The 20714-nt window shown below is 41.1% G+C and overlaps 1 protein-coding gene across 3 annotated transcripts in view; it reads right to left on the bottom strand.

Moving 5' to 3' along the window:
- Positions 1-20459, bottom strand: part of dennd5a (DENN/MADD domain containing 5A) — a 225811-nt gene extending 205352 nt beyond the window's left edge. For 2 of the 3 annotated variants that reach the window (XM_048545755.2, XM_048545756.2), the window contains exon 1: positions 19713-20451. In XM_048545755.2, coding sequence (XP_048401712.1) covers positions 19713-19812 — 100 coding nt within the window. In that variant the 5' untranslated portion in view covers positions 19813-20451. Of the gene's footprint in view, positions 1-19712 lie in introns of all 3 variants that reach the window. The other variant, XR_009446848.1, reaches the window with a different exon arrangement.
- Between the last annotated feature and the right edge of the window lie 255 nt (positions 20460-20714).

The raw sequence follows: 20714 nt of genomic DNA, 5'->3' as shown, positions 1-20714 counted from the left end.
CATTGAAATTTACAGAATACATAGAGTGAATGTGGAGAAGAACAATCCACTAGTAGGAGTGACTAGGACCTGAGGGACAGACTCAGGAGTGAAGGCATAACCCCTTTAGAGGTAGGTTGGGTAGGAATTTCTTCAGCCAGAGGGTAGTGAATCCATGGAACACCTTGTTGCAGAAGGCTGCGTAGGCCAAATCATTGAATATATTTAAGATGGAGATAGATAGGTTTGTGATTAATAAGGGAATCAAAGGTTATGGGGAGAAGGCAGGAAAATGGGGTTAAGAATTAGATCAGCCACGATCAAATGGCAGAGCAGTCTCGATGCATCAAAAGGCCAAATTGTTCTCCTATATCTTATGGTCTTATGGGTGAAGTAAAGCATTAAAATTACGTATATTCTTCTCAAATGTTAAGATCACAGTCTCTGTTTTATGCTTTTATTTCCAAGAGTGTTGTTGCAAAGTTATTCCTGAGCCTTACCAGTGATACAACATTCTAATTGGAACTTCAAGAGAATGCAATATTCAAAATGGATGGCACTTCAACTTCATCTTGTAACCGTATAACACATTTCACATAATAAAGCATCTCAAGGATATTCAAGAAAATGATCAAATAAAATTTGTTGCTGAGTCATATTACATGTGAACAATTTTGTGATTCTGATTACAACAGTCACTCAAAAGCTTGGTCAAAGAAATAAATGCTAAAAAAAAGTGCTTGAAAGGAGGAAAGCCAGATAAACCGACAGGCGGAAAGATTTAAGAAGGATATTCTAAGAATTTGGGGCTGGAAAGATGAAGAACCGGCCCACAAATCACAGAAAATGATTAAAATCTGTTAAAAAGAGGCTAAAATTAGTTGAGTGTAAGTGTCTTGGCTTATCGTAAGAGTAAAGGAGATTCCATAGAGGGAGATGGTCAAAGTCATGAAGGGCCTTGCAAATAAAAATGAGAATAATAGAATCAAGATGTTGGTCGACCAGATATCATTGTGGGCCAGCAAGTACAGAAGTAATTATGAACAGGACTTTATGCAAGTAAGGGGAGCAGAGTTTTGAATGGTCTTAAGTGAACAGAAAATATAATATGGGAGGCTAGCCTATAAGGCTTGTTTCTTCCCTGCTCCTGCTTCCTCCCAACAGCACTCCCCATTCCAACAATACTACTCAGCAATCTCTGAGTAAGACTGGACTTATGTTCACATCATAAAGAACAGTATTCTAAATACAACTTCCTTAAAAGTCTGTATTTTAATACAGAAGAAAAATCTATACCCACACTGTTAGCAGTGATACAAATTAAAAGAATGAGGGACTTCCTGATTAGTAAAAACCAAAAGAACTGAGGAAGGGTCACAGGATCCAAACGTTAACTGATTTTTTTCTTCATAGATGTTGCCAGGCTTGCTCAGCTTTTCCAGCAACTTCTGCTTCTACTTCCTGATTAATGTTTGCATATTAATTATGCTTATTGTTTCATTGTCCATCATTTTGTATCGACCATTTTTTAAAAAAATCTTAAATATCACTTTAGGCCAGGAATAAACAGGCAGTGTTCTCCCACGACACAAAGCAATTTGGCACAACATAAAGAAACAGTAGCATCAGCACCACATGAAGAATTGGAAGCACGCTGACACCATTTGCAGCTGCTTGATACAAAATTACTACATTCTAAACTAAAATGACACAACACTCTTACAGCACTGAAGCCTATATTAATAGGTGCTACAATTTTAAGATCTGCAAGGCATTGTCAAAGCTGCCTGCCACCCAAAAGTTTCACAGTTCTGGCTCATTTCATACTTTTTTTTAGCTAATTACAGCTGGTCCCAGCTCTGATTTTTTTTAAACTTTGAAAGAGATTAATTCCTATGTAAAGACTATGACTAAACAAGACAAAATTTAGAAGAATCTAGATCTAATGTATGCAGACATGACTTTTTTCACCAAACCATAGATTTCCAATTGCAGTACAGTTCACATATACAGTAGTGAAAAAACAAAGTAGAGTCTAGAAAAACTAACATTGGCCTAATTCTCCCCTTCTCACTTTTTTCTCATTGTCACCTAAAACATTGGATCATAGAGATAACACAGTGTGGCACTGGAGGAACACAGCAGGCCAGGCTGCATCAGAGGAACACGAAAGTTGATGTTTCGGGTCAGGACCCTTCATCAGAAATGGGGGAGGGGGAAGGGAGCTCAGAAATAAATAGAGAGAGGGAGAGTTGGCTATGGGATGAGGCCAGGGATGGGGAGATTTTGTAACTGGTGAAGTCCACATTTAGGCCATTGGGCTATAGGCTCCCAAGGTAAAATATGAGGTGCTGCTCCTTCAGTTCCCAGGTAGGGTCATTGTGACTCTGGATGGACATGTCACCCAGGGAGTGGGAGGGCGAGTTGAAATGGTTCACAACTGGAAGGTTTTGTTATTTGTCATGAACAGAGCACAAGTGCTCTACAAAGCGGTCTCTGAGCCTCCAGTTCGTCTCACCGATGTAGAGGAGGCCACATCAGGAGCAATGGATACAATAGACCACATTGACGCATGTGCAGGTGAACTTCTGTCTGATGTGAAAGGTTTGCTTGGTGCCTTGAATGGAGGTGAGAACCGAAGTGTAGGGGCAGGTGTAGCACTTCCTGTGGTTGCAAGGAAAGGGGCCAGTGGATCATGATAGCTACAGTTCATAAATATCAACTCCCTTCACATACTTTACAACTGATAATTCTTCATATGTTTGAGGCTATTTGACAGAAGGCAAGGGAACACAGTCTAATTGTGTCCTTTTCAATATCCCTACAGGAAAAAAATCAATCCTGACTTCTTTTTCTTTTTTCTTCCACTGTCTAGTCATACCTGCTGCATACGCCCTTGCCATGACCATGACTCTATTCATTCAATCACCAAAATGACAAAGGGAAAAATTTAACATCAGCACCATATGTGTCAAGGAGCTGAAATCAGTTTAACACAATGAGAATTACAGATCGAAATTGCTCAGGTGCTGCACACCAAATTTAATGCAGCTATCCAGGAGTTGCTGAACCATCAATAGAACTTTGGTATTCATAAACTAACTCTTCAAATACATTTTACTTTTAAAAGGATTTTGATAAGATCCCATTTGGGAGACTGACAAATAAGGTAAGGGCGCATATCATCCAAGGAAATTTGGCTTTTTGGATCTAAAATAGGCCGAGGGGCAAGAATCAGAAGGTGATGAAGAAGAGGTGTTCTCGTGACTGGAAGGCTGTGCCCAGTAGGATTCTGCAGAGGTTAGCGTTAGTGTCTTTACTGTTTGTGATATACATACACATGACTTAGACTTGAATGCAGGATAGTCGATTAGTAAGTCTGTAGATGAGACAAAAATTGGTGGTGTGGTACAGTCATTTTTCTGTATCTGCAAATTCTGTGCCAAAACAAAGTAACCATCCAAAGAAAATACTAAAGCAGAGAATGGCAAAATCTAACTTGATATCTTAGGGCTTTAAAACTTATTTGTTTCAATGGCAATATTGGGTCAAATGATGAGGCAGCAATATTACACAATAACAGGAAATCATGTTATTTACAACTCTATGTACAATCCACAAGCTGAACAAGGAAGTGAAAAAAGGGAAGAGAGAATGACCCAGGTTTGGGAAAGCCAGCTCTGCCTTTATCTGATTTCAATTTATTCCACTACTAAATGTGACCCGATAATTATATTAAGATGCATCTTCTGTAAAAAAAAAGTCATGCCATTGAAATGGCAAATTATTCAGGACTTGAAACAACAGAATGTTTTTTTTTAAACAGAACTTCACTGATAAGCTATGGAGGAAGAATGACGACTTCAAGGGGTCTTGCTTTGTTGCTTCTATCCCCAACATGCTTCACACAATGATCTTAGTTTCACATTAAAACATTAATTTTAAATGACGTTTTTTTGCCTTGTTCGAGAGGTGAAAGCTTAAAGAGAGAATTAATCAAACAGATTAAATGTGCCATATTTAATATTTTATATTGTTTAAAATTCTGACATTTATCATCTCTCATCTCTACAAAAATCTACATGAAATATTTGTCAGCTTAGTCAAAACCAGTAACTTTTTCTTTAATATCATAATCCAAGTTATTTACTGAAATGAAGCTGTAAGATTCCACAGTTTAAAACAAAAGAACTTTTACTATTACAAAGATGTATTATCTGAAATACTAATAAGATCAACCATATACATAAGAATATAATAAGATTAAACTATTCAACAAGAAAACTTTTCAAAACAAAATACATTGACTTAAAGCAACAAAAGTGTTGTATTTATGAAGAACACAGGCTGCTGGAAATACATAGCCTACAACGCTTGTGGGCTTAAAATATATTGCTTATGGGCATAGAGATTGAGACAGAAACCATCAACAGAACAACAGACTTTGCCTTCTCCTTCTCTTAAACCTCTGTCAAAGCTTACAAAGTCCACTGGGAGGCCTTATTGGCACCGGGGGAGGAACTTGGCCAAAATTGTTTGAAGATATTGTCAATATATGGCGATAGTGGGATTGGTGAGGGGTTTGGAAAAAGGGTGCAGGAGTGTGTGTGCACGTGCGTGTTTTTTTTTCTATTCATTTTTATGGGATGTAGGCATCGTTGGCTGGCCAGCATTTCTTGCCCATCTTTAGGTGCCCTTGAGAAAGTGGTGATGAGATGCCTTCTTGAACCTTGCAGTCCTCCAACTGTGGGTTGACCCACAACGCTATTAGGGAGGGAGTTCCAGGATGTTGACCCAGCAACAGTGAAGGAACAGTGACATATTTCCAAGTCAGCATGGTGAGTGACTTGGAGAGGAACATGGAGGTGGTGGTGTTCTCATATATCTGCTATCCTTGTCCTTCTAGATGGAAGTAGTCATGAGTTGGGAAGGTGCTGTCTGAGGATCTTTGGTGATTTCTGCAGTGCATCTTGTAGATAGTACCACAGCTGCTACTAAGCGTTGATGGTGGAGGGAGTGAATGCTTGTGGATGTGGTGCCAATCAAGTGGGCTGCTTTGTCCTGAATGGTGTCAAGCTTCTTTAGTGGTAAAGGGGCTGCACTCATCCAGGCAAGTGGAGAGTATGCCACCACACTCCTGACTTGTGCCTTGCAGATGATGGACAGGCTTTGAGGAGTCAGGAAATGAGTTACTCGCTGCATTATTCCCAGCTTCTGGCCTGCTCTTGTGGCTACTCTGTTAATGTGGTGAGTCCAGTTGAGTTTCTGAGCAATGGTAACCCTCAGAATGTTGATTGTGAGGGATTCAGTGATGGTAACACCATTGAATGTTAAGGGGCAGTGCTTAGATTGTCTCTTATTGGTAAATGATCATAGCCTGGTTTTAGCATGGCACGAATGTCACTTGCCATTTGTCAGCCCAAGCCTGGATATTATCCAGATCTTGTTGCATGTGAACATGGACTGCTTCAGTGTCTGTGGAGTCATGAATGGTACTGAACATTGTGTAATCATCAGCAAACATCCCCACTTCTGACCTTATGATGGAGGGAAGGTCATTGATGAAGCAGCTGAAGATGGTTGGGCCTAGGACACTAGGACACTACCCTGACGAACTCCTGCAGAGATGTCCTGCAGCTTGTATGATTGACCACACACAACCATGACCATCTTCCTATGTGTCAGGTATGACTCCAACCATCGGAGCGTTTGCCCATTGACAACCAATGATTCCAATTTTACTAGGGCTCCTTGATGTCACACTCAGTCAAATGCAGCCTAGACATCAAAGCTTGTCACTCTCGCCTCATGAAGAAGGTGCATGAAGTGTGTCACGTAGAGGGTGTGGATATGTGTGCACGTGTGTCATGAAGAGGACATGGGAGTGTGCGCGTGCCTGTGTGTCGTGAACATGGCGCAGGTATGTGCACGTGCGTCTGTGTACACAGGGCACAGGTGTGCAAGTGCGTGTGTGTATGTGTTGTGAAGAGTGTGCGAGTGTGCACACGCGTGTCTCATGAAGAGGGTGTGGGTGTGTGCACGCACGTGTTGTGAAGAGGGAGCAGTTGTGTGTGTGCACGCGCATGTGTGTCATGAAGAGGGTGCAGGTGTGTGTGCGCACATGTTATGAAGAGGGTGTGGGTGTGTGTTGGATAATGTGTGCACGGGTGTGGGTACGTGTGTCATGAATAAGGTGCGTGTGCGTGCGTGTGTTTTGTGAAGAAGACTGTGTGCACGCGTGTCCGACACGTCCATGCCAACCAGATCGTCGAAATTAATTTAGTCCTATTTGCTAGTATTTTGCCCATATCCCTCTAAGCCCTTCCTATTCATGTACCCATCCAGATGTCTTTTATATGTTATTATTTTACCAGTCTCCACCACTTCCTCTGGCAGCTCATTCCACACACGCACCATCCCCTGCACGAAAAAGTTGCCCTTAGGTCCCTTTTATATCTTTCCCCTCTCATCTTAAACCTAAGCTTTCTAATATTGGACTCCCGCTACCCTGGGAAAAAGGCCTTGGCTATTTACCCTGTCATGCCCCTCATGACTTTATAAACCTCTATAAGGTCACCCCTCAGCCTCCGACACTCCAAAGAAAATGGCCCCAGCTATTCAGCCTCTCCCCATAGCTCAAACCAGCAACATTCATTTAATTTTTTTCTGAACCCTTTCAAGTTGAACAATACCTTTCCTATAGCGCGGAGACCAGAATTGAATGCAGTATTACAAAAGTCACCTTACTAATGTCCTGCACAGTTACAACATAACCTTCCAATTGCTATACTCAATGCACTGATCAATAAAGGCAAGTGTAACAATCACTATTGTAGATCTACCTGTGACTCCACCTTCAAGGAACTATGAACCTGCACTCTAAGTTCTCTTTGTTCAACAACCCTCCTCAGGACTCTACCATTAAGTGTATAAGTCCTGCACTGATATGCCTTACCAAAATGCAACACCTCACATTTATCTAAATTAAACTCCGTCTGCCACTTCTGAGCCCATCTGATCAAGATCCTGTTGCATTCTGAGATAACCTTCTTCACTGTCCACCATGTCACCTATTTCGGTGTCATCTGCAAACTTACTAACGATTTCTCCTATACTCACATCCAAATCATTTATATGAACAACTGAAAAACGATGCACCCAGCACTAATCCTTGCAGCACAACATTGGTCACAGGCCTTCAGTCCGAAAAACAACCCTCCACCTTACATCCTCTGTCTCCTACCTTCAAGCCAATTTTGTACCCAAATGGCTAGCTCCACCTGGATTCTACATGATCTAACCTAGCTAACCAGTCTACCATGTGGAACTCTGTCGGAGGCCTTGCTAAAGTCCATATAGACAATGTCCACCACCCTGCCTTCAACAATCTTCATTGCCCTTCTCCAAAAAACTCAATTATGAAGAGGGTGTGTGTTGTGAAGAAAATCTATGTGTGTATGTGTATATCGGTGTTAGTGAGAGAGGCGAAGGGTTTGTGTGTGTTATTGAGAGAGGCGTGTGTTATACAAATAAAAGCTGTCTGGATGAAAAATAAAGAGCATGTGTATCTATACGAGTGAGAAAAAGATATTGCGCGCGTGTGTTACACAGATAAAAATTTTGCATTCTAGAAATAAAAAATGTGTGTGTCAGTGGGAGTTAGAAAGACATAAAGGGAGCAAGTCTATGTGTGGGGAGAGAGACAGACAGCGATTAAGGGAGTGTGTGTGCATGAGAAAAAGAGATGTTGGGTGGATGGAAATTTATTGCTACTTGTATTTGTAAAAATATTTGTAAAATGTACGTTAGTCACGACAAAAACAGTGCCATTTAATACATAAATAACATATTTTTAAAACTAAGACAAAGTCAAGACAAATGTCATTTTTGTCTATTCCACAGCCTCTTGGTTTCATGAACGTCACTGCCACAGACTAGGGCCTGCCAAACTACCGAGGCAGGCAGGGTGCCACCAGTGACAAGGACCAAGGCCTCTAACTTCCAAACGGCCAGGTCCTGTCCAACTGAATGCCAAGGACCAGGGATCCCACTGAAACTGCTGAGGACCACAGTCTGTCAAAACCACCAAGGACCGGAGACATGCCAAAACCGCTGAAGGCCAGGTGCCCATCATAACTGCTGAGGACAGAGGCCTGCCATAACTGCTGAGGACTCAGGACCATCCAACTAAAACAGCCACACCTCAGCCAGAGAAAGAAGATGAATTTGAAACAAAAAAGTGAAATGAAGAAATCATTTTTTAAAAATGCAGCCAATCAACCAAGAGGCAATGGACGGGCCTTGAGCCCAAACACTATCTGATATCCTGCTCCTGCCATCTTGTTTATTATGTATGTGTGAGAGAGAGAGATGAAGAGAGTGTGTGTGCATGTGTGTGTCCATCAGCGTCAGCAAAGACCCTTACCGCCGAGCCAAATCGGCTACCCTTGCTCACCCACCACATGAGGGGAGACGGAAATGGGACCACTGCCAAATAGCACAGCACAGGCAGGACAAGTGATTTCCAAAAAGGTACATGACCAAGCATGTGGAGGCAGGGGCAAAGGAGGCAGGTGCAGGACTGTTCAACTCCTTCCCCCTCATCAGAGCTGCTCCTGCAGCCACCTGTCCACTCGGGACCAGCATTTTGGAGGTGTGAGACGTTGAGATGGGGAAGGGGCATCATCTCCAATTCTCCCCACCCCCTTTGAATGCACTCAATAGTTGAGTTTTTTTCCCCCTTTATCCCTCTATACCAAAAAGGTGATTTGGGAAATCTTCCCCAGCAGCATCCTGAAGCCCAACATTTATATCAGTCACAGCTTTGAATATAGAAGTTGGGTCATCTTATTGCAGCTGCGCAAGACACATAAGGCCACATTTGGACTACAGCGTGCAGTTCTAATCACCCAACAATAGAAAGGACATTATTAAACTGGAAAGAGTGTGTAAAAAATTTCATAGGAAGCCACCTGGACTGGAAAGTTTGAGTTATAAAGGAGAAGTTGGATGGGCTGGGACATTTTCTCCCTAGAGCCGAGGAAACTGAGGGGTGAATTTATAGAGATCTAGAAAATCACAAAAAATTTTAAAAAGGTAAACAGCCAACAGCTTTTCCCCATAGTGCGGGGGGGTCCAAAACTACAGGTTACAGGTTTAAGATGAGAGAGGAGAGATAAAGAAGGGTCCATGGGGCAATTTTTCTACACAGAGAATGGCGAGTGTCTGGAACAGGCTGCCAGAAGTAGTGGTAGAAGCGAGTACAATTAAGATTGTCTCACATGTTATTCTCTAGTCCAGGAATAAAAAAATATCAATAGAAACTCTACGAGTGAAGTAGCAGGAAGAGATGTACGAAGCTTCCACCCAGACTCAAGACCCAGCAACAACTACTGAAACTAAAAAACCTGGTGGATGGGAGATTGCCCCATTCAGGCTGCTTGTATTGTTCCAGCTTCAAACCAAAAACAAAACGGAGGGCGTTAAAAACAGTTTGGTCTTGTGGCTCTGAGCAGACTGCTTTTCACCTCTGCCTTAAAACCTCTCTTCAAAATAAAAGTAGGACAAAATACACTTCCTAAAACCATTGTATCATCACACGCAGGGTAACATCTTCAATGCAGCCTCCTATGAAGCACTGTTGTGTTTTCCCGCCCATTATTTGAACTCTAGAGTCCGTTGAGATGGATTACCTCATTTCCAGTTTTCCTTTGCAGTGGAGTGTATATTGGGGCGGGGGGGGGGGGGGGGGTTTGTTGATGGCTTTCTTCATGGAATACCAGACTTCTAGGAATTCCCATGCTTATCTCTGCTTCGCTTGCCCCAGGATCTGCGTGTTGTCCCAGTCGAATTAGTGGTTCTCATCATCCACTTGGATAGAGATGAGGGAGTACTGGCTGTATCTTTTTGAAGCCAATTGATGTTCGTGTACCCCTGTTGTTAATTTCCTTCCTGTTTGTCCGATGTTGTGTTTGTCACAGTCTCTGCAGGAAATCTTGTATATGACATTGGTCCTGTTGATAGTGGGTAGTGGGTCTTTAGTTCAGGTGAGCAGTTGTCAGATGTGGGTTTGCGTGCTACTCTGATGCCCAGTGGACTTGGAATCTTGTGGTCAGTTCAGATGTGTTCCTGATGTAAGGTTGCGTGATGAGTGTGTCGGGGTGTGTAGTATCTTCCTGGTGTCGATCGTGTAAGAGGCATCTTCAGTTTTATTGGGTTTTCATTGTCTTTGAATACCTGGTAGAAGTGCTGTCCTTCTTCTTGGCTCAGCTCTATGCTGTTGAAATGTGTTGTTGCCCATTTAAATAATGCTCTCACGCAACTTTGTTTGTGTCCGTTAGGGTGATTGCTGTTGAAATTCAGCACTTGGTCAGTGTGTGTAACTTTCCTGTTCAGCTTTCATTAAGAATTCCCCAATTGTTCTGCACTCTACCATGACATCCAGGAATGGCAACATTTTGTTCTTCTCCTCTTCTCTGGTTAATTCAATTCCAGTGAGGGTGTTGTTTATTAGTTTGTGTGTCTCCTCCAGTTTGTTCCGTGTAATGACAGCAAAAAAGGTGTCGTCAACGTAGCGTATCCATAATTTTGGTTGTATTCGTAAAAGGGTCGTACTTTCAAGTCTCTGCATCACCACTTCAGCTATTAGTCCAGAGATAGGTGATCCCATGGGGGTCCTGTTGATCCGATCATATATTTGGCTGTTAAAAGGCGAAGTGGGTGAAGTGGATGGTGAGGCATAGGTCCAGTAGCTTCACATGTTGTCTATGGAGAGGGTGTCACTGGGGTCTTGTTCTTGTTTTAGGAGTGCTGTCATTGTTTCTCTTACTAGTGGTATGTCTATCGATGTGAATAAGGCAGTAACGTCAAATGATACCAGGGTCTCGACGTCATCTATTCTTATGTCCTTGATGGAGTTGAGGAACTGTTGGGCTGAGTGGATTGACTGGGGTGATTTGTTGACGAGGTGCTTTGTAACTCCTTGGCTAACCTATGTGATGGCATGCCTAACAGGGAGACTATGGGCCTAAGGGGTACTTATGGTTTGTGTACTTTTGGGAGGTCATAGAATCGGGAGGTGTTAGTTCCTTCAAGTTTCATTCTTAAAACGTCTGCTTTGTTGATCTGTCCAGTCTGTTTCAGTCTTTTTAGCATGTTGAGGGTCTTGATGCCTAGTTGCGGTGTCGGGGCTGTCTGCACTTGCCGGTATGTGTTCTCGTTGGCTAATTGTGCATGTGCTTTGAAGAGGTAGTCCAGTTTATTTAGCATTAACGTTATGTGCCCTTTGCCTGCAGGTAGTATTGTGATATTCTTGTCCTTTTTCAGTCCTTCTCGGGCTTTCCTCTCTGCTGTGTTGAGTGTTGAGTTCGCTTTTTTGGGTCAGTGTTGGGATCACTGTCTGTCATATGATTTGTTGTTTCTCCATCGATGCTGTTGGTCCTCAGTGTGGCTTCCAGTGTGGCTAGGTATTCTGTTTGTTGACATCTCTGTAGTTATAGTTAAAGTTAAGTCCATGGATGAGAACAGCTTTCTCTGTGTCTGTCAGTTACGTGTCTGAAAGGTTTCTTATCCAGATGTCGGCTCTGTTCTTGTCGTTTTGGTGGGTTAGTTTGGCTAGTTTGCCCTGAAGGGTCTGTCTTTTCCTGGCTCTTGTGGTCTGTTGGCTGATGTTGATGGCTCATTCTAGGTCCATTGTCCAGTCTTGATTGGTGGCTTCCAGGATTAGAGTTTTTTGGTGCCTAATTTCTCTGTTATATCTGTGGAGCCAGTTGTGTGCATTGTTTATGATTACCTTTACCATCCTGTGGCCGTTTTGTAAGCTTGTGGGTTATTGATGGGAGGGGTTTATTTCACACTGCACACTACCACCTGGTTCCTGAGGCATCCATGTAGGAAGTAGAGTTGTTTGCGGGTAGCGTGCTGTTGTTTGGCATAGTTCTCCCATTTTCATGCCAATTTGAGCATGCTTCACCCGTAGGTCCCTAAGACTTTACAGTAGATTTGTAGAGGATATTCCAAAGCAAGAACAGTCCAATGCAACCTTGTTTAAGGTGTTTCATAGACACCCAGCCTAACTGTTTATTTTGAGGAGCGGTGGAGACCGTGTACTGGGTATACAGTGATTGCAGGAAACTATACCACTACCAGCAGTGGTCGTGTCCTGCCTCTGATCCAGAAGACCCAGGTTCTCGTCCCACTGCCCCAGAGGTGTATCACGTGTCTGAACAAACTGATTTGGAAAACTGAGTTCTTGTGCACGCAGTCACTGACAACTGGATAAGTAGACAGATTTGTGTAGCTTCATGCAGCTCCCACTCATATCGATTATGTTTGTCTGCATTCCTGACTTAAACCATGTTTCTACAAATAACTGTTTGCCCAAGTGTACATTTTCTTTTTAAACTTTTCTTTGTATTTTGGTTAATTGGTTTATTTTTTAAAAAGAGAATTTTTCCTCTGTGCTCTTGGGCTTCTGGACAAGGAAAGGATCCAGAACGGAAAGCTGGAAATTGATGTTTGTACTATATTACGAATTTACGATGAAACGTTTGTAAATCTTTTGCTGCCTAATTGAAATTATAGATATCTATGGACGAAAATCATTAGAAACTTTCTGTTTATACTCATTTAGCTATTTGATTGAGTTGGTTCTTTGCTGAAAAGTAAACAAACAAAAACCTTCAACCAGAGGGTGTGAATGTGCGGAACTCACTGCAACAAAAGGCTACGTAGGCCAAGTCATTGCATGAATTTAAGACAGAGGTAGATAGGTTCTTGATTGGTAAGGGGAGCAAGGGTTACATGGAGAAGGCAGGAGAATGGAGTTGGGAAACATATCAGCTGTGATTGAATGGCAGAGCAGACTCAATGGGTCACATGGCCAAATTCTGTTCCTTTAATTTACGGTCCTAAAGGTGATCTAATTTTAACCTCTCCTCTACGTTCCTGCATTTCCCTACAACCCTTTCATCCTTTGGTAATCAAGAATTTATCTACACCTGCCTTAAAAATATTTAAAGATGCTCTATCTACTGCTTTTGAGAGAGGAAATTCTAAACACTCATAACCCTGTAAGAATACAATGCCTCCTCATCTCTGTCTTAAATGGGCAACCCCTTATTTTTAAACTATGAATTGCTTCCTGTGTTTCTGCTTTCAAATAAAGGGCATAACCTGTGACTCTATTTACTAGACAATGTGAAATAGCTTGACATTGTTTAAGATTCTCCCACAAAATAAAACATCCTTTCCACATATACCTGGTCCAATCCCCTCAGGATCTTATATGTTTCAATTAGGTCATTTCAGTTCATAGATTTTAACAACTAGTTTACAGCTAGATTGTAAAATTACTTTTCGATAAGAGGTTATGACAAGCTGCCAGAAAAGTTAACATTTTGCTCATCATTTTACTGCTGTAATTGAAAGCTTTGCCAATTCATCACATATTTTAGCATCCAGAATCACAGAAAAAAAAATCACAGAATGGAAGGGGCCATTTGGTCCACCAATTTTGTGTTGGCTATAGGAAACAGCAGTAGCAATTAGATCTTAAATCTTAAACTATCCCTAATTTAACACTAATTGGCAATCAGAGGCAGATTCCTGTAAAAAACAATACAATTTTGGCTCAGGATAATGAAGAAACAAATGTTAGCAAATAAAGAAACACACACCAGGGATAAAAAAAACTCATTCTATTTCTTTCACTTTCTCTTCCCCATATCCTAAGTATTCATTAATGGGTCTTGATTGTTTGTTATAATCAATGAACAACTAATCCTGTTTGATTCGGGTGAATGGTAATTTTCCTACCCTGGACCACAAGGTCTGGATCAAATTCCGCCTGCTCCAAAAGGTGTGTAATAACATCTCAGAATAGGTTGATTAGAAAATATCTAGACCAGCTGATTGGGGGGGTGGGGCTCTTGTACAGTTCAGTGTTCCCACCTCTGAGTCAGGGGGTCCCAGTTCAAGTTCCACCTGCCCAGGAGGTGTGTCATAACTTTCTGAGCAGTCTGATTAAAATAACTGGACCCACTGATTGGGCTTATGGTTTCAGAAGTCACTTTCGTCATCCCAAGAACACTAGTGATCACAAAATGTTTCAAATCATACTGGAAAAATGTGGAATAAAATGCTATCAAAGGAAGGTTTTTTTATTCATGGTATGTGGCCATCGCTGGCTAAGCCCACATTTATTGAATATGAATAATGAATGTCATGATTAAAATAGACTTACATGGAATATGGAAAATATCAGAAGGTGGAATTTTATTTGAAGGTGGAAACAGTGGAAAAATTCCTGTTGGTCAATTCAAGTGCATAAAAACTAAGGTAATGATTTGATAAGCAGGTTACTCGATCTTAAATAAACAAATAATATTAACTTTTTTTACATTTCTTACAGAAGCCCCTTATGTGATGTAAGTGCTCCACAGGTGTGCAATAACATCTCTGAACATGTTGATTAGAAAAATAGTTAATTTTTAAAAAATTCTTACATGACTGACAAGATCACATGAATTACCTGTCAACAACTTTCTGCACATTCATTAGATGTGATTCTCTTTGTTACCATTGACTCAAATTTGCTGAAGACTGGCAGTGATTTTGGGAACCTCTGCAGAGATGGATCATCCACTTGGCACTTCTGGCTGGAGATTGTTGCCATTGCTGCAGCCATGTCTTCTGCGCTGATGTGCTGGGCTCGCCCATCAGTGAGAACGGAGAAATTTTGGAACTTCCGCCCCAATGAGTTGTTTAGTGTCCACCGCCTTTCACAAATGTATGTGGCAGGACAGTCAAGCATAGATCTGATCCACTTGTTACTGAATCACTTTGATCTGTACATAACTTGCTGTTTGGTATGTAATTATGTATTCTAACTTCACCAGGTTGACACCATATGTTTAGCTAAGTATGGTGCTGATCCTACACGCCTTCTGCACTCTTCATTGAATCAGGGTTGATCCCCTGGCTTAATGGTAGTGATAGAGTACAGATATGCCAGGCCATGAGGTTGTAGATTAAGTGTGAGTACTGCTGCTGCTACTGATCCACAAAACCTCATGAATGCCCATTTGCTAAATTTGTTCAAAATTTATCCCATTTAACATGCTAGAAGTCCCACATGACACGATAGAAGGTAACCTAACAGTAAAGACAAGTCGTTGTCTCCCCAAGCACTGTGAAGTGGTCACTCCTACTAATACTGTCACGGACAGATACATATGCAGCAGGCGACTTGGTGAAAAGGAGGCCAAGTGTGTTTTTTCCTCTTGTTGCTTCCTTCACTACCAGCTTTGGACCCTATCTCACAGTTATGTCCTTTACGACATAGCCACCTTACTCAGTAGTGGTGCTGGAATGCCATTCTGAGTGGTGGTCTTACATGTACATCACTAAGTACATTTTGTGTCTTTGCACACTCAGTGCTTCCTCCTAGTGTGGCAGTACTGATCCAACACCCCAGTGGGAGTAAGCAATGAGACTGTCCTCAACATCAAGGCCACATTTGACTGAGTGCGCAAAGAGCTTCTTAAATGTTGCTAGAGTGCCTGCCTCCTGCACTCCCTCAGGCAGAACATTCCGTATTTCAGAGATAATGGGAACTGCAGTTGCTGGAGAATCCAAGATAAAGTGTGGAGCTGGATGAACACAGCAGGCCAAGCAGCATCTTAGGAGCACAAAAGCTGACGATTCGGGCCTAGACCCTTCATCTAAAAAGCTAATGAAGGGTCTAGGCCCAAAACGTCAGCTTTTGTGCTCCTAAGATGCTGCTTGTCCTGCTGTGTTCATCCAGCTCCACACTTTGTTAACATTCCATATTTCTACCACTCTCTGGATGAAATATTTTTCACGAGATCTCCTGTAACAATTTACTCGTCAGCCTAAAGTTGTGCCTTCTGGTCTTAGACACATTACAATCCATCTGCTAAACCACTAGTTATTCAGTCCACTGTGTGTATTCTTTTTGTTAAATCTCTACCTTCATCAGATAGCCATGAAAATGTGTTATCTTAGTGTAACTGCAAGTTTAACTGCCTTTGACTTAATCCTTTCATCCAAATAATTGAAATACTGCAGATTGTACGAAGTTGAGGATGTAGCACTGATCCCTCTAGTAATTCAACCCGAGAAAGACCTACTTACCGATATTCTCTGCTTCCTATTAGTCAACCAGCCCACTATCCATGTTAATATGCCACTCCTAACAGGGGTCTTATCTTGCAGAGATACTTTTATGGAACCTCATTAAATGCCATTTGGGAATCTTAATTTGTCTGAATGAGTACAGTTCCAACAAAATCAAAACGTTCGACACCATCCTGGGTAAAGCAACCCAGTTTGACTGACGCTGTAACCACCATTTTAAACATTCATGCCTTCTAACATCAGCACATCATCCATAACCTGTACTCAGTAAGGATCATTGGCAGCACCTTCCAAGCCCTTGATACCCAGCACCTAATGAATAAGAGAAGCAGATGCATGAGAACTCCATCACCTGTAGGTTCCCCCTACTGTATTTTAAGGTAATTTATTTGTTGTTGCTGGGTCATATTCCTGGAATGCCGTCCCTAGAAGCACAATTTGTACTTACACTACGTGGACTGCAACAATTTAAATAGACAGGTCACCATCTTCTCAAGGACAAGAAGTGATAGATAATAAATACTAGCTTTGCCACCAATCCTCACATCCTGTGAACAAACAAACATAATGATGATGATGATGATATAGTGATCATAGAAAGATAAATGTTCTCGTTCTAACTGTGTGAACTAAATCTGACTCATTAACAAATACATAAGGGTTTGCACTCGTTGGTTTTAGACATTGTTGCAGAAACCTATCCTAATACATTGAAGTAATGTACTAATCTGTTTATTACAACACATAAGAAGTTAAATCTGTTACTAAAACCATTCATTATATGCTTGCCTATTCTCTGCTTTTATATATCTGACATTTTACAGCTACTTCAAGGAGGCCTGTACGTTAATTCTTGTATATCCTCTTTCCAGTGCAGTGATTTCATCTATCACAACTACAGATCCTCCTCACTTCCATTTTCTGTCTTAAAACCTAATTTATTTAGTCACCAATGCTGACATCTAATTGTTGTGTCTCAGTAATGATAACCACATCATGCCCTTCAAGTTGAGCTTAACACCTGCAATTGTTCACTTTCTTCTTTATGTATACCACGGTTGTGTAAAGGACACCTATTTGAATTATACACCTTCAACTTGTCCTTCTGCTCCAATGTTTTATCGACATATTTACTTTTGGTCTAGTTCTATAAATAGGTTTAATATTCCGGTTTCTCTTCAACATATTTTTGACAATTATTCTATTCCCTTCACGTTTGTTTTAGAATGATTTATACTACATTTTCCACCTGAGCCCTTGCCCAACAAGGAGCAAATAAATATTCTTCTGACTACTCCGTTTATTATTTCTGCTCAAAATCTGGTAATTGTCTGCTTCAGGTGGAACCCATTCCAATGATATAGTTTCTTCCCATTTCAATACTGATGCCAACGTCTACGAATTCTTAAATATTTCCTTTTGTTCTAAACATAAAATGCAATACAGGCAATTAATATTTGTTTAAAAATAATTAGAATAATAGTCATACATATGTAGAGGTCCAATACTTAAAAGCAATTTATTTTAAAAGCTTTTAGAAACTGATTAAATATTATGGCAAAAGAAATTTAAGCTGGTAAAGACACCTGTGCATTGAATCCTCAGCATTTTTTAATGAATTTAGAGGACTTTAGAGGTTATACAGGCTGTGTATTTATGATTATCATGCATAACAACATGAACTGGTATTAGATGAACAGAAAAAGAAATACACTGGGAGAACAGATGTACACATTCACTCAGAAAATGTTAATTTGAGGACACTGATAATCCAATACTATTCTTGATTCATCTCTACAGCTGCATTAACTAAATACCAGATATTGTGCCAGGATTGGTCCTGCAACATCCCCAGAGAAACACGCAGCATTTGTTGCCTTCCTGTAAAGAGTTTCAGTAACAATGACATCATCCTTTCAGAGCCTCGTTTGAGTGGAACTGATGTGGAAGGACTCAAAGGACAGTCTGAATGCAGATGATTCAAGCCCACCCTCCACCCCCCCGTCGGAGGATCTCTCTTTTGTTTACAAGATGGTCTTGATTGCACTAGTGCATTGCAGTCAGAATGCAAAATAACAAATATCTTAAGCAACTTTACTCATACTGAACACTTTGCATACTCACAGGAAGAATTATGCTATTATGCTAGATTTATGAAATGTTAATCTTCAAAACATACCAATAAATAGAAAGCACTACATATTAATACACACACATTGCAGTAAACAACACATACTTTCTGAGCAGATTGCAATACAAACTGTGAGGCTTTTTTCTTTCAGTTCATAACATTTTTTTATTCTTTACATTTAAGAAGTATTTAGATGTACAATTGTGATGCCAGGGCATTCAAGGCTATGGGCCGAGTGTTGGAAAAAGGGACCAGAATAGCGAAACTGTTTTTGACCAGCATGACTTGATGGGCTGAAGGGCCTTTTACTGTACTGTAGACCTCTATGACTCTATTCCAAAAAGTGTGAGTTTTTTCAGAAAATAGTATACCATTGCAGTGCTAATTTCTAAATAAATAACACTAGAAATATAAAGAACATTTCTGATCAACTAGCTGATTGATGAAAATAAAGAGAAAATGGTCAAATAGCCTCCTTCTGTGCTCTGACCAGGCTCTGACTTAGTACTCAGAGGTCCATGCACAAGCGATAAGATTAAGAACTAGTGTGAGAATTTTCAGACACTCACTGAAATACATATATCTGCAAAACCTGAGGGTCAAACTCCACAGAGAATATTAATCATGACAGCAGAGAAAGCAACCACCTGCCTATACCATTTTCAGATGCAATAACATAGTCCAGCAGAAATACGATTAATTGTGTTTTCGATAGGTAGACATTAGTACTGTGAACTTAACTTTGTTCCTAACGTTTTCAAAACTGTCGAAATCTAGGTCATAGTTTAAAACACCATCACTAGCAAGCCCTGAGAATCACTTGGAAACGATTGCTATCGACCTATTTTAAGATGGTCAAAAGAGGAAACAGATAACCATGTAAAAACCGTGTGCGTATTTACGGATGTTAAAACACTAAATTAAACGCAATCTATATTGTATACAAAATAGCTAAATACGGTGCCTTTATTTACAGTTGTATTACTCGGTACACGACTATAGGTTTAAATATACTTGCATCTTTTTCAAAGCTGCGAATAACAATACTTTAATAAATTCAGTTGCTCCTCAATAAATAGTTCAAACAACGAACTATTCCAGAGCTCAAGAAGATCAAATCCAGAATAATGCTGTCAAAGTATGGACAAAGCGAACTCCATTTGCAGGAATTGCGAACTGTCAAAAGACAGCTCCATATCATCACTTCCTGCATCAGTAAGTGGCATTAACGCTGACTTTATCAGGACCTAAAGGCGCTACAGATACATTTAAATCGTCACGTCTATTCGCTCGGACTCCAAAATGCTTATCCAGACGTGCTAGTGGCCATATATTTTTAGAGGAGCTCAACGGTTGGAAAGTTCCGCTTTCCTTCGGTTCCAATACAGTGTTGAGAGAGTTACTGGCAATAACATCTAAAAACGAGAGGACGAGAGACGCTCACCCGAGAGTTCGTCCGGTTCCAAGCCCGTCTCGATATCCAGCCCACAGATGACGAAGTAATCGGCGAAGCGGCAGCCGGTAGTGGTATTGTTGGCGGTCATGGCGAGTGGTTCGCGGCCAGCGACCACTGGCTCCGGATTTGCTCCCTTTCCCCCAGCTCGAGTTCTCGGCGGCCGCCCTTTCAGCCCCTGTCAACAGTGGCGCGCGGCGCTCCCATTCACAGCTCGAGCTGGAGCCGTTAGAGCAGTGCTGCGCTGCATGCTGGGCCACGGCATCCACAACCACCCTTTCAGGGGGCAACTAGCTCCGCCTCACAACCGAGACTGCACCACTTGGCATGTTCATACACCTCCTAACCTTCACCTCGATGCAATACTCTGCTCATTCAAATCAGTATTTTTGGCATATCTGCAAGTTAAAAAAATTGTGCAAGTTTCTATCCATTTAATTTTCCAGCTGATTAAAACTTGGCAGAATTAGGTTTGTTCACCCTTTGGCAATCGTGCCAAAATTGTGCTGACATAATTGCACGACATATCGGGTTGGAGAAGGAACACCCTTTTTCTGAAGAAGGAATTTAAGCACATTTCTTGAGGTTTCTCGCTCATCTCTCGTGGTCCGGAAACTACAATTTTTTTCATAACTGAAAGAACACAAATGATTTCGTTAAAATTACGTTTGTTCCTCGCCCTGAATACTGATAAGAAACGTATTCGGTATTGTAGTTTTAATGATGCTGTACAGCATTACTCATCACGAACCAATCTGTGCAGTTGGAAGTATCAGTCTTGTAAGATCTATTTACATTTAACATTTCGGATATTGCTGGTTTGTTGAATACTTTCTTACGCTATTACTATATTTTCAATTCTAACGGCTACACTCTGATAAAATAAACATTGCAAAGAATCAATTTGACTGCAAGTAAAGGACGCAAAAATGACAGAGGGAGGAATGAGTCTATGTAATTAAGCACTGGACAGAACAGAAATAGACGATTTAG

The sequence above is a fragment of the Stegostoma tigrinum genome, chromosome 17, assembly GCF_030684315.1.
Source record: "Stegostoma tigrinum isolate sSteTig4 chromosome 17, sSteTig4.hap1, whole genome shotgun sequence".
Classification (NCBI taxonomy): domain Eukaryota; kingdom Metazoa; phylum Chordata; class Chondrichthyes; order Orectolobiformes; family Stegostomatidae; genus Stegostoma; species Stegostoma tigrinum.
This window is presented reverse-complemented; position numbering and strand designations above follow the sequence as displayed.